This window comes from Plodia interpunctella, chromosome 18 (assembly GCF_027563975.2).
Source record: "Plodia interpunctella isolate USDA-ARS_2022_Savannah chromosome 18, ilPloInte3.2, whole genome shotgun sequence".
Taxonomy (NCBI): Eukaryota; Metazoa; Arthropoda; class Insecta; order Lepidoptera; family Pyralidae; genus Plodia; species Plodia interpunctella.
The window spans coordinates 7,539,932-7,554,699 of record NC_071311.1 but is presented as its reverse complement, the minus strand read 5'-3'; the positions used below and the strand labels follow the sequence as shown (position 1 = coordinate 7,554,699).

At 35.1% G+C, this 14,768-nt stretch overlaps 1 protein-coding gene across 1 annotated transcript; it reads left to right on the top strand.

Annotated features, from left to right (window-relative positions):
- The first annotated feature begins 1,584 nt into the window (after positions 1-1,584).
- Positions 1,585-13,508, top strand: LOC128677399 (uncharacterized protein). Its single transcript, XM_053758195.2, has 10 exons — positions 1,585-1,881; positions 2,532-2,719; positions 3,634-3,820; positions 4,433-4,563; positions 5,422-5,634; positions 6,346-6,570; positions 7,666-7,830; positions 8,593-8,686; positions 9,194-9,323; positions 10,063-13,508. The coding sequence occupies exons 1-10, from the start codon at positions 1,707-1,709 to the stop codon at positions 10,202-10,204; spliced, it is 1,650 nt and encodes a 549-aa protein (XP_053614170.1). The 5' UTR covers positions 1,585-1,706; the 3' UTR covers positions 10,205-13,508.
- Positions 13,509-14,768: the final 1,260 nt, after the last annotated feature.

The following is a 14,768-nucleotide window of genomic DNA, read 5'->3' as shown; positions in this document are numbered from 1 at the left end:
CTCGCGAAACCTAGTTTTGATTAATCGCCGTTCAAAGTTTTAAACAGATTTTTGTCATTATAGAAAAAGTATTAAGATATTATTGCTATAATTTTTCATAAGTGCACATGTATAAAGCTTAAAAACATCGGGAAAGTTTTAGAATACAGAAATAATAATTATTCTTTGAGTTATTAACGATAACTGAGTTAGGCGTGACAAGATTTCCATACAACTCTTGTTTTACGCGCGTTGTATTTTAAGATATATCAGTTTGCCAAAACTGGTCTAATTATGTATATTTTGCTAATCTCAGTTAAGTGTAAGTTACCAGATATAGGCGTGTCAGACAGTGCTCGTTTCTGGCACCAGTTCTCTTCAAATTAGACCAAATAAGATAAGCAATCATGCGCAAACAAACAGACAGACACACAGATAAAATTACAGTTTTAGTCCTACAAAGTTATTCTTTCGAACTAGTTAGAATTTTTCTTTAAAATAAAAAGAGTGGTTATTAATAACCACTTTAATAAACCAAAATATTATTTTTTTAGCAGAAGAACAACAAAAGTGTAATAAGTAATCAAAAACACTTTATATCTAGTTGAATTGGAATAAATCAAAAATGAAATCTTTTTCTAAATTATCGATCTACCTACTTAACTATATTAGGTACCTATAGGATTTGCATAAGTCTATAACAAATGATTTCAAAGTTTATTAATCTTAGGTACTATTAATAAAGAATGAATTGAATAACCATCCATATAATTCTAATAAAATTAATTAAACTACTTTAATATTGTAGCAGAAAAATAACGTAAATTATATAATTAATTGCAGGGCGACCGAGACCGTGACCTAATTTGTATGCAAATAAACAAAATAAATATCGACTCAGGTGAATAGGAGCGAGAGGCATTTTTTGCGCAAAATTTACCTATCACGGCGAATATTCATATAACTGTATATTTATTCATATAACTGTGAGTATCTTAACAGACCTAAGTCGTGTAAGTAAAAATACGGTACTTTGCCAAAATGGACAGTGGTAAAATCATTGTTACATGAGATTGGGTGACAGTCTCGTATATCGATTTAAATAGAAACAAATGAAAAATATACTTTTCTATAGGTTTACGAGGTCATTTAACTACGATTCAGAGTTATAACACGTAACTCATGTAACTCAAGTTAACTGACCTACGCCTGACACGGCAGATATGTGGTCTTGATAGAAAAAGTAACAAAATAAGTATATTGAATGATAGCGAGAACGTACGATGCGTTTGTTGATCGAATACGAAGTAAGTATTCAGTAAAATATTAATTTATAAGAATGAGGCGTATTCACTTGACGATGCGCAATGTACTTAATGTATATTATTTACATGATTACTATCAAACAATAGGTGTTGCATTACAAATAAATTAATAATATACTTATTACATTATATACTTACCACGGTATAATAGGTATAATAAAGAGTATGCTTAAACAGACTAAATAAAATCTTATTTACATGAACAATAACATAATCGGTCGATTCAATCCTTCAAAAATTAGGTACTAGACACGTTAGGTACGTTGTCAAGCACTATTCTGTCACGAAAAAAACAAATGTCATTGACCGACTATCACACGTAGGGTTTCTGATTGGATTATGTGTTAAAAATCGGTTTTTGTATTAATTTCGTTAGCAATAAGATCATAATTAGTCACCAAGATGTGGCTAGATGAAGCGGACGGCTTTGCCGAAATATTCAAGGGTTATTTACCGTATTACCTCTTAGTGGCTTTACCAATTTTTATCATTATGTCTCCAGTGAATCCTGTAGCTGCTTCTCACGAATTTTCGGTGTACAGGATGCAACAATACGATCTTCATACAATACCACATGGTAAGCTGAACATAAAATAAACATTGAACTGAAAATTCATAAAAATCGATGAAGTATTATTTTGAGGTTATCTTTACACTACCAGTAAAGATTTGGTCCAAAAAGTGATTGTTTGCCCTGATAAGGGTATCTCTTTATCAGAGAAAGTCACGCCCCAATATCATCTAAAATTAAATCATCATCAAGAGAATATTCAGTGTACAGTAGAACTAACTTCCATATCATCAATTCATATTAATTGAAGGTTACTGATCTCAAGTTAATAAAAACAGGTCACAGTAATTTCGAATGTGCAGTAACAACAGTTTTATCTATTTTAGCACAGATTTACTTTATTAACTATACCATTTATTTACAAGATGCTTTTAATAAAGTTTACTAGCTATGTGGAAGTGACAAAAATTTTTAATTTCATTTTATTGAAACACACGAATTACAGTACATTTTTGTGTATTTCATCTTCAAATCCAATGTTAAACAACACCAGAGTTATATTCAAGGAGGTGCATCTGCATCTACACATCCTATTAACCAATATAAAATATATATACATACTCTTACACTTCCCAACAGGGTGAATTTGCATCTCCTTTAACCATTTCGTCGGCGGCCATGTCTAGTGTAAGATTATAACATAAGAACATTTTCAGGATGCCGCAGTGCCAGCTTCAACCTGGAAGGTCGTTCCTTGACTTCGTGGAGCACATCTCGCCATTGTGTGGTGGCTCGGGTGCAGGACATCACAGTGGAACAGTTCATGGAGATCCGGAGCAAGGCGGGAGCGTTGCTACTTGTTATGCCAAAGAATGACACTGTCTTGACTCTGGAGGAAAAAGAAGTATGTTGTTACTGGTTTTTTTTTTGTGAAATGGGACCAGTTTGAGAGGACTGAACTCCCAGCCCATCCAACTGATTCTTGCACAGGCCAAATATAAAAAAAAAATGTTAAAAAGTAGCCTGTCAAACACAATTATGTCCACACTAAAAATCAACTCAATCTAATGATCCATTTGATGTGATAGAAGGACTCACAAATACACTCACATTTGTGATATATTAGTATGGATATTTTGCAAGCTTCTGTTTGACTTACTGTATTAGACATACTTATAATTTTAAGGCGTAATGAACCGTGTCCATTGGTCCACCATCAGGATCAATTTAGTTTTGCCCCAGATCAGGGCCATAGAAATTATTAAGTGTGGGTTAACTCTTGCAATGTTAACTGATCTGTTGTTCAATTGAGCTGAAATTTTACATGTGGTATTTAATTACTATCACAACACATAACAACAATCATGACCTGAAAGCCAAACATATTCACATTGCCAATATTTTGTGTTTTCTGTTTTTTTCATACATAATTTGTCTGACTTAAAACATCCATTGTTATGTTTTTTACATAATTTATGCTATGATAATTGATTTACTGCCAAAGGTCAAAATAGAAAGTAGGAGTATTGTCTCCAGGCAGGCAGATTACGGTATAATCACAGCAAATCTTTTATGCTGTCCCGGGGCTTGACGGCGTCACAGCCCTAAATTCAACAGGGAAAGTGCATAGCTGATATGCATCAACATAATTCCCAAAGAGAGGTTGACGTCAGACAGGCGACAAATTGTAAAATATCTTAAAAATTTAAGTGTAAATGGTAAAAAAAAAACATCTGAATGAGAGAAAGAGGTTAATGCGTAATAACTTTTTGCTTTTGAAGATAACTGAACTGCTTCAAATTATGGATTTTTTCCCAGCATATCCAACTTCTAGAGATGGCGATGGTCCAGAACGAGGTCAATGCCCCCGTGTACTTTGCGCAGTGGACCCCAGACTTCGAGGACATCATCAAAGACTTGCAGCACAGTTTCATCACGGACGACAAGTCTGGCACGGCACTTGAAGCCATGTTTAACAGTGTGTCTTCTAATGGATATCAAATTGGTAATTTATATTTTCTTGTGTGATTTCTACCTTTATAAATATATATAATACGAAAAATCACACAGATTGAGCTAGCCCCAAAGTAAGTTAGAGACTTGTGTTATGGGATACTAACTCAATGATACTATATTTTATAACAAATACATATATAGATAAACATCCAAGACCCGGGCCAGATCGATTTCTCGGAAAAGATCATTTTCCATCATGAGCCGTCCGGGGATCGAACCCGGGAGCTCTCGGTTTAGAGGCAAGCACTTTACCACTGCGCCACCGAGGTCGCTTTTTATTTACCCTCATGGGAAATCTTTTACGCTTCTGGGACCTAATGAGTTTTAATATACTATCGGCGTACTCAGACATAATTAATAATTGTTCATTGCGTAGTTTGTATGTGAGCTTTTTTATTACCGTAAAGAAAAACTAGCAATGTACGTCGAAACCAGCAATTTTCATTTAGTTGCACCAGTTTGACGTTAACTTTAACCTTTACGCAAATTATATAAATTGGCGTTCTTTGCGTCTTTCTTCGCGTGTTAAAGTTAACGTGAAAAATAGACTGGTGTTACCATAAGAGTAATACAGATAACAATTATCAATATTTTTTTGCAGTGGTATCATCAACCGTCCCCCAGAAGTTGGAGTCGAAGCCGGTGACGCTGCACGGGAAGCTGGTCGGGCGCTCGGGCTCCTCGCAAACAATCGTGATAGCCGCACATTATGATGCGTCCGCCGTTGCTCCAGTAAGTTTAATTATTGGATTCCACTATAATCTCTCATTGTCTCTTTTATACTATAATTCAATGTTGGAGGTGATGCATCATTACTCAGTTGCGCTCAAAAAAGAATAAAAAAACAAATAAATTTATTCAGAAATTAGGCCTACACAACACAGGCACTTTTTCACGTCATATTCTAAATTAAATGATATTTACCAAAGCTACAAACTACTAGCATTTCGGAACGATCACTGCTGAGAAGAAATATCGAAAGAAACTCATTCAAACATTGTTGGTCCCTATCATGTCAAAAGGGCTTACCATTTTTTAAAATATGTATGTATCATTTTTAATCATTTGAGTGTGCATTACACGTCACGTCACGCTCCGTCACGTTGACATCCGTCGACGGATCAACGCAGAAGAATTTAGAAGTCGTATGAAGTTTCTACGTACATCAACGCGCGACAATGTCAAAAGCTATATAAATAACGGAACACGTTCTTAAAACTGTTGACTAGAGGTGCCGTGACAATATTCTCATCGAGTCCGTCTCGACTGTTTGATATTTCATTTCGTTTCGATTTCGTCTTCGCTCATGTGCAGTGTAATTTTAAGGAATTGCCTCTTGAAATAATAAATTATTTCCAGTGAGTTTAAACAGACTTGAAATAATAAATTATTTCCAGTGAGTTTAAACAGACAGAGAACAGAAATTTTGCAATGTCAAAAACTACAACTCTCACGCATTACGGCTGAGGGAGGAAAAGAGAAAACGTTCGGAAGTGAGAGAGAGAGAGAGTGAGTTACATCGTAATATCCTGTCAATATATCATAGGTATATTTATTTTACGTAACATTTTCACTATAATTTATTCACAGGAGCTATCTCACGGCGCAGACTCTAACGCATCAGGTGCAGTCGCGGTATTAGAACTAGCTCGTATATTCTCCCGGCTTTACTCGACGGCGGGGATGAGGGGGGCGCCTACGCTGCTGTTTGTGCTGACCTCTGCCGGACATTCTCTGAACTACTTCGCTGCCAAGAAATGGCTCGAGGAGCAACTGGATTCTTCTGACGCATCATTGTTACAGGTGAGACAGGATTCTTAGAAATGGATTTCAATCTAGCCATAAGTTCAGAATAAAACCGGCCAAGTGCGAGTCGGCATTTATCTGAAAAAAAAAAAAAACGGTAAATAAATCAAATTTGTTGTATAGGAGCCCCCCTTTAATATTTGTTTTATTTTAAACTAGATGTTGCCCGGGGCTTCGCTCCCGTGGGAATTTTGAGATAAAGTATAGCTATAGCAATCTTGGGTAATGCACCTATCTTATGGTGAAAGAATTTTTGAAATAGATTAGGAAATTTCTGATATTACCCGCCTCAAACATACAAAGTCACACACAAACTCACAAACCTCTTTATCTGTAATAGTATAGATTTAAAGTGAATATATAACTCAATATTCTGTGAATATTTCAAGTGTCTTTTTCTGCTCGTTATCAATATCGAGCAGAAAAACTCGCGTTTCTTTTTGTATACGAGGCCCTTTAAATATTTATTTGTATTTTGTTTTTTAGTGTTTGTTGTTAAAGCGGCAACAGAGATACACCATTTTCAAAGAGTTTTGAACTTGCAGTTTATTTATGTATTAATTCAATGTAAGGCACGCTTGTAGCGTGTACATAATATATAATATTATAGTAATTTGTAATTGTAGTTTAATTCGATACATGAACAGCTAACAGCGAGCACAAAATCGTAGTTGGCAAATATACTAATCTATTATCTTATATCAACAGGACGTGTCGTTCGTGATGTGTCTGGACGCAATATCGTCGTCGCCACAGCTCACTATGCACGTGTCCAAACCGCCTAAACCCGGAGGCGCCGCGCACTCTATCAAGTCAAGATTACGAGTTGCTATCAACCATAAGAAGATAAACTTGGCCGATGAAACATTGGCCTGGCAACACGAGAGATTCAGTATTAGAAGGATGACCGCATTTACACTCAGCTCGCTACAGGTAATTTTTATTAGTGGATCTATATTATTGTCCATATTGTAGTGTACGGCAAGGGTACGTGCCCCTCATCCGCGCGTAACTGTACGTCTCAACCAGATCGCCGTTGTTCCACGGTTCACCGTATCACGAATCTTTTTATATTTAAATAGAATAAAATAAATCGATTCAATGACGGTAGGTAGTCGATAGTCATGTCCGATGCATTTAGGCGACTTGAATAAACTCGAACTCTATTATTAGCAATAACATAGATAAGAAAGTCTAGATAAGCAGTTCCTATCAACCTTAAGAAGATCAACTTGGCCAATGAAACATTGGCTTGGCAACACGAGAGATTCTGTTTTAGAAGAATGACTACATTTACACTCGGCTCGCTACAGGTAAATTTTATTAGTGGACATATTATCTTTACATATTATAAATCAAAGTTCTCTACCGCGTCTGTATGTATGTATGTTTGCGATAAACTCAAAAACATTAGGTTTTCATAGGGTTAATAATTTATTGTTTTTACCCGAGCAGAGCCGGGACAGGCCGCTAGTTGTCTATATTGTAATGTACGACAAGGGTTCGTGCCTCATCCGCGCGTAACTGTACACCACAACCAAGTCACTGATGTTCCACCATATTCACTCACTGGTATAATGGGAAGAAGAGTAACAGTCGTTCTCAGACACGGGTCTGTGAATCGCGTTGTATCGGAATGAACTGAGTTCAGAAAGTCTCATTTGTATTATAGACATTTTAGTTGAGCACTTTGAGAAAGGCATATAAAAATATCCCTTTCTCAAGGTAAAAAATATTTATGTCAAAACGTAAACATTTTTTTATCATTTATTCTGTACAAAATTACATATACTCATTTACAACGTTAACTTAACTGCGGAAACCTCGCAGAGTTTATCTGTGTTCGGTGAGTCGCTAATATATTTCAAAATAAAGTCTTTTTAGCCTATGTTTACTATATATATATATATATATCTCCTGTAGTTCTCTAGGAAGTTTATTGAAATAATTTCGTATGTATTTGAGAGGGATATTATGTACCCAAATCATCTAATTTTTCTTTATACCTAATGACATTATCTGTTTCAGAGCCACAAGGAGCCCTCACGCAGTTCAATACTAGACACTCCATCGGACGTATCCCTTACTCACCTCGCACGCAACATCGCTGTGATCGGGCGCGCGCTCGCCTCACACGTGTACAACCTCACGGATGAGCTAGGCGACGATATGGCGCTGTATGATGACGTCACGGTGAGTAGTCTCTCTCTCTCTCTCTGACATATCCCTCTCACTCGCACATGTACAACGTGCCAAAGACCAAGGAAACTATATAGACGACTGAGATTTCCATATTACTTCCCGGCCTAATCTGGCTAATCTCATACTAAGTGGCAGATTGGTCACGTGATGAGGGACAAAAGATATCAGCGCTCTGTCTCGTTTCTTCTCGTGTATTTCTAATACAATCAATCGAATCAATTTAATTGTCAATCATAGGTATACAGATGTAAAAAATATGATATAGTGCTTATATTGCATACAAATATACGCTCATCTCTAACCATTATGAGTGAATTGGAAAATATGTCGGGGTCTATAGCTTTCTATGTCAATGTGCTGAATGTCGTCTATGATTTCATGCATTCATCATTTAAGAACATCGTTCTTGTCGATGCAGGTCGTTCTATCTCACTCTATCCTCAGCCATTGTTTGGACCTCCCTGTTCGACATCATGCAACCTTTATTTGGTTCATATAACTTGGCTTTCCTTTTCGTCTTGTCGCTTCTATGAATGTGGGATAAATAATCCCAATCCCAGCTAATATTATAAATGCGAAAGTGAGTTTGTTTGTTACCTCTTCACGCATTATCTACTTGACCGATTGTTATGAAATTTGGTACACGGATAGAAAATAACCTGGAATAACACATAGGGTACTTTTATCCCGAAATTTCCACAGGAGCGAACCCCCGAGGCGCAGCTAGTATATTATATTTTCTTTCTGTTCCAGGCGGTGGATGAAGCGTTCGTGAAACATTGGTACAAATTTTTATCAGCGCAGTCGAGATCGCCCCAAATAATTACTACCACTTCACCTAATGCTGGTAAGATTTATCTACTACCTATTTATAGAATCATAAACTTTGTTTTTTTACAGACTCCGTGATGGGTTCGGTTCGCAGCGCGGGCGAACATTCGTACTCGTGATCATTATTATTTGTCTGCGGTTCTGAGCGTCTTGCGGTCCGTTTCTGTGTTTACACACACCAACACTGTTAAATGAGTTTCTTTTGGCATTTTTTCTCAGCAGTGGTCGTTCCGAAATGCTAATAGTAGTTTGTAGCTAGCGAAGGTTACTATTCTACTATATTATAAATGCGAAACTTTGTGAGGATGTATGTGTTTGTGTATATTTGTTACTCTTTCACGCAAAATCTACTGGATGGATTGTTATGAAATTTGATACACGGGTAGAATATAAGCTAGAATAACACATAGGATACTTTTTGTCCCAGAATTAAGAGGCGCAACTAGTATAGTATAAAATTTGACATAAACTTTGAAGGTCTAATTTCTGAATGAATGATATGATCGATTATATTATTTTTTAGGGTTAACAGGAGCCCTAGAGCGGGCTTTATCAAGATATATGGAGGTGACAGTAAGCACACATGCAGTGGACAAGCGTGAGCCGGAATATACGCTCTATGGCGGCACCAGGGCTATGCTCTACGTCTATAGGTGAGCTTAGTATATGTTAGATACATTGCTTTCAATGAATTTCACTACATAATATAAAACGAAAGTCGCTTCCCGCTCTGTCTGTCCCTTTGTATGCTTAGATCTTTAAAACTACGCAATGGATTTTGACGCGGTTTGATGAAGTGTGATTCGTAATGAAGGTTTAAGTTTATGGTTTTAAACGAGCGAAGCCGGAACGGGTCGCTAGTTATGAATGCGCATGTGACCACCCTGGTGATACAGTGACTACTTATTTGCCCAGTATTTGCCCAGTTTAATTTTCTTCATACAAGTTGTGCGCAAATCCATCTACAGCTGCAAATACAAAAACTTTACAAAAATCCATACTAATATTATAAATGTGAAAGTCTGTCTATCTGTTCTGTCACGGCTAAACCGCTGGACCGAGCTTGATGAAATTTGGTATGCATGTAGTTAAAGACACCCGTTCAAACATCTTTATCAAAAATCAATCCCCAAATGACTATAATGGACGCCCCATCATTTGGGAAGTTTGTATGAAAATCGTGTCTGTTCCGCTTTCGCTGATAAATTCACGCGGACGAAGCCGCGGGCAAAATCTAGTAGGACATAAGTAACAACGACATCGTGGGAGACTGGTGCTTAAGATAGACAAAGCACAGGATTTTTTCAGGCGACCAAATGAATAAATTAAAGGAAACTCAACACACAAGAGCATAGCTTTTACAATTTTTATAATGTGTTTCTCTTATTCCAGTGTGAAGCCAGCAGTGTTCGATCTCATACTGACGCTGGCCATCCTCGCTTACCTCACAGTCGTGTACTTCGCTATACAAATATTCCCCAGATTTTACGAAGAATACGCCAAAATCATCACGGGGAAGGTCAAAGTCAACTAGTAGTAAGTAGCGGTAGTAGAGTTAGTATTGTCTTATACTAGAAAAGTGCGCGTTTTTAAAATAAAATAGAAGATGAAAAGTGCAAGATGACACAAAAATATAATTAAAAAAAAAAAATTCGATCAATTAATTTTGTAAATACTTTTTTTTTAAGACTACTGTCCAATTACTTTTAGTATGAGAACAATTTATTGTACAAACTGTACATTATTTAATTTTAATGTGAATTCTTTACATGTTTGCACTACGGTGTGCAAAACAAATTAGGTACAACAATTAGGCCCCGTTTGCATTTAGATTAGTGATAAGTGCGAGTGTTAAATCATAGATACATAGTGTTTAATATGTACTGCAAGTGGAAAGTGATTAGTATGTAGAAGTATTTTTGAGTTTAGAAGTCGTTAGTTCTATTTTTTCCTCCCGCGCCCCTCACCTTCCCCCTCACCTTGCCAAGGGTGGAACTTAACGGCTCCAGATAACAGTCACAAACATGAACCTAACACTTGACACTTTATCAGTAAAATATTTGACATACACACCGCACTAGACACTAAATAGAATCCAAACCGCTAGCTCGGCTAATACAGGGGTGACTTTTTATACATTGGCAATATTCTATCTACATACTCAGTCCATGATTCTAAACAACTTTTAGTATGGGAGTAAATCCGAAATCGCGAAAAAAAACTCTGTTGTTCTATACAAGATTAGATACCTAAGTTGTGGAAAATCTGGAGCTGTTTTTTTTTGCGATTTCAAGGTTTCTTCCATACGAAAAGTTGTTCAGTACCGTCGACTGAGCATGTAGATAAAATAATGGCAATATATAAGAAATCAACTCGTATATACACAAAAAAGAGCGTTCAAAGAAATGTGCACTCTATACTTTATTGATAACTCTACGTATTTAAAAGAAAAACCAAATGAACTAGTAAAAACATATTGGTGATGGCTTTTAATTAAATCGGTGTTTTTGGTGCAAAATAATTGGTTTTATTAGCCGATAACATTATTCGAACACAGTTTATGAGAAACTGTGAATTTCGTCTCATTTTTTCAATTAACATGTTATGAAATCACTTCTACTTCAAATGAGGGCACAAATAGCTCCCTAATATAATGAAAAAAAAAATTAGTGATTGAAAGCTATTCCAAAAGAATTATATAGGTACATCTTGATGATTTTTTTATATAGATTGAAATTTACGCTAAATATCAAAAGCAAGAAATGTACAGTTGAAAAATAATTAATTTATTGAAGAAATAACATAATGGAATTATTATTCTAAGTATTATTTAGTTTACATGGATCGTCATGTCGAATACCAGTACAATTTTAATAATCGTCGACGTACGATTTCGATCGTTAACTCTTTCGAAATAAGGCACGTTTTGTCATAGCAAGTATCAAAGTTTTATTTGTAAATACATTTTGTTTTGGGAGTGTTACCTACTCTAAGTCAAGGGAATAAATATTAGTTTCCCATGCAAGCTTATATATACAGTTTAATATTCCGTCGTCCTAATGCATAGTTCCTTGCTAAAAGATGAAGTTACATATTTCCATATATGTAAATGTTATATGTTTCGTTATGTATTTTAGTTACAACGATGCCCGCTTTAGTCATTTCTGAAATAATAATATTAAGTGTTTAATTATGTCATTCTGACACTTGAGCCTGTTGTTTTAAGGTTGATATTTGTTTGTGTGCGTGGAAATCCGATTTAAATATTTCTTTTCTATGTATCCCAATTAATATTATAAATTCGAAAGCAGATTTTTGTTTGTCACGCTTTATCTGCTCGTGGCCGAGTTATTGAAATTTTGCATATATATTATGTGCTTAAGAGTACATAGGGTATCCATTTTCATTAATAAAAAACGATGTGTTCCTGTGGGAATTCACGCGGGCGAGACCCCGAGCAAAAGCTAGTAATTAATATAAAACAATTCTGTAAATGAGATCTTCACTTTCACTATTTATCCTCAATTTTGAGCGGAAATTCCGCGACACGTTGGCGTATCAATTTGTAAGTTTTAAAATTGTGTTGACATCGATACCTTTGTGATGTTTTATCACTGTGCAATTCTCAACAATTTTCTTCAATTGCCTGTCAAAATATTTTTTTTTTACACACAAATTAAGAAAGTCGTCGACAGAGAAAACTAATGTACGTCATCTTTCGTTTCGTTCATATAAGCGCTTATATCTTTTATCCCTTACTGCGTGCCCAGTTTTGCACGCACGCACTTTGTATGAAATGGGCCGGTAAGTTATGGAAATCTTCTATCTCATTTGGCTACGCTAGCTCGTTGTTTTTAATTTTCTCTGTCTTTGACACAAGTGATAGTGATAAGGTTCCGCGCCACGAAAGTTCCGCGGGATTTTGTAGAATTATACATAACAGACCGGCTACGTTGTTGTATGGAACTGCATTCGTGTCGCGGTCTTTAATTTATTAAATATTTTAACGGTACCACGCTTGTTGTGTTGCTTTAGTTTAACTTCATAAGGTTACGAATCATTTTTTAGGTCGGTGGCATTTGCGAGGTTCCAAATCGTAGCTTATTATGAAGAGTGGACGAGACAGGTTATTAGTATAACCTGAAAAATTCATAGAATCAGAGTATATTTTCTTTTTTTTAACTTAACTATATTTTTTTTAACTATCATCAAAAGTTAGGCTAAAACTGTAAGTAAAAAAGAAGGGTTCCAAGAAGGCTGGCAGCATTGCCCCTCTGCACTTCAATAGTAATCCTCTGTGCAAGGAAACTTGGATCGCCCGTTACTTCGCGCAGGCGTGCTGAAATCTCACTCATAAATGTCTTGAGAATTTTATTATTATATATTAGCTTATTCATAGATCAGTTTTTTGTATATTGAATATGAATCGAATTTGATAAAATTGAAAACCTGTCTCGTCCACGAAGAGTAATTAGTTCTATATTATTTTTTAAATTGTTGAATGGTTTTATTTGCGCAGGTAACTTAGCTTTATGATTAATATGAGAAACAAATATTTAATCATCATCTCGGCCACAAGATGTCCACTGCTGGACATAGCCCTCTCCCAAAGACTGTTAATATGTAATATGTTTAATTTTTGTTGGAAACAATTTTGTAAGTATAATTTTCTTAAAAGTTTGTTCCGCGATAAGTTTCATTCTCTTTTAGAAAAGTTAAGTTTAGTAAAGTTAAGTTATCTGCGGGTTTGTGTTATCCAGAACAAAATAGTGTCAACAATGCTGTAAGAGAAAATTGTGAACTTAGCATGGAATTGAAAATAAACCTTTGTTTTTAAATGAACATGTTTTATTTACATCTCCTGTTTAGTTTTGTATTGTCTGTTGAATATGGAACATTACAAACCACCTATAGCCATGGTGGATAAACAATCGCTTTGATGAACTGTCATTGTCAATGTCATCAAAATGCGCTGCAAAATTACATCTTAGTGCTGCATTCTTGCGCGACAACAACGCAGTAACACCCTGCTAAATTTAAAAAAAAAATGTAATTCTTTTTTCGCGTTTTTTTTTTTGATAAAAATTTTGAAAAAGGAATATTCAATAAAAGTTATACAAGGTTATGTATCCTTACGTTTATTTTTATAGTAAAAACAGTGTATACAATTCTTGATCATGTATATAAAATCTCAATAAAAAAAATATATGGCACTTAGAATGCATACAGGGTTACTTGTAAAACATTTTGATGTCAGCTTTTAATTCTGTCAGGTGTATTACAAGCACACCCTGTTTATATTATTAACATTACATAATATAAAACGCTTCACCCTGTCTGTCTCTAAATCTCTGTCTGTTAATATAATCAATCATTAATCGTTTCTTTATTTCGATAGACAGTAGATAGGTATTATAATTTATGTTAACCTCATCATAATTTAATGTCGCATTAATATGTTAAAAAAACAAAACTACCTACATGCTAAAATGTCGTTTATCATTGCCAAGGTCGAACAAAGATAGGACCTTCAGGTCAAGATCTTATTTCAATTTACAAACCGTATAACTAAAAACATTATGGGTATTTTTTACGAGAACACTGTTGAAACAATGGACGGATATAACTATACAGACTGTGTTTTTTAATCGCCAACCAAATTTTCTCAATATACTTACTCAGTAGATAAAAAACAAAATCTTTCAAATAATATGTTTTGAAAAAGGCCATTTCTAAACTGATTGGTTAATTTGTATGGAAGAACATAAAATTTTGTCATATTTTGGTACCTATATAAAAAGCCGTTTTGTAGATAAAATATAAGTTATGTAATCCACTAATGATTACTGGTAACACTGATACACTTACATCACAATATAGATATATTTCTGTATTGTCTTTACGGTTACACGCTGTTTACATTACTGACATATTAAATTTAAATAATTTTATGTTGTAGCTACAAAAACTTGGCTCAATAGTTACTTATGTATAAAAAATTGATCAAACAAAATAATTAACTCGCGATCGTGGTTCAAGACTAGTTTTTATTTTTTTTATGTCATCAAAAACTAGTATTACATAAACATTAATATGAG

Excerpts from the sequence above, each read along its gene's own strand:
- LOC128677399 (XM_053758195.2), top strand. The coding sequence starts at position 1,707 with ATGTGGCTAGATGAAGCGGACGGCTTTGCCGAAATATTCAAGGGTTAT. Across the intron at positions 6,571-7,665 it reads TTACACTCAGCTCGCTACAG|AGCCACAAGGAGCCCTCACG; the intron begins GTAATTTTTATT and ends TATCTGTTTCAG. Across the intron at positions 9,324-10,062 it reads GCTATGCTCTACGTCTATAG|TGTGAAGCCAGCAGTGTTCG; the intron begins GTGAGCTTAGTA and ends CTCTTATTCCAG.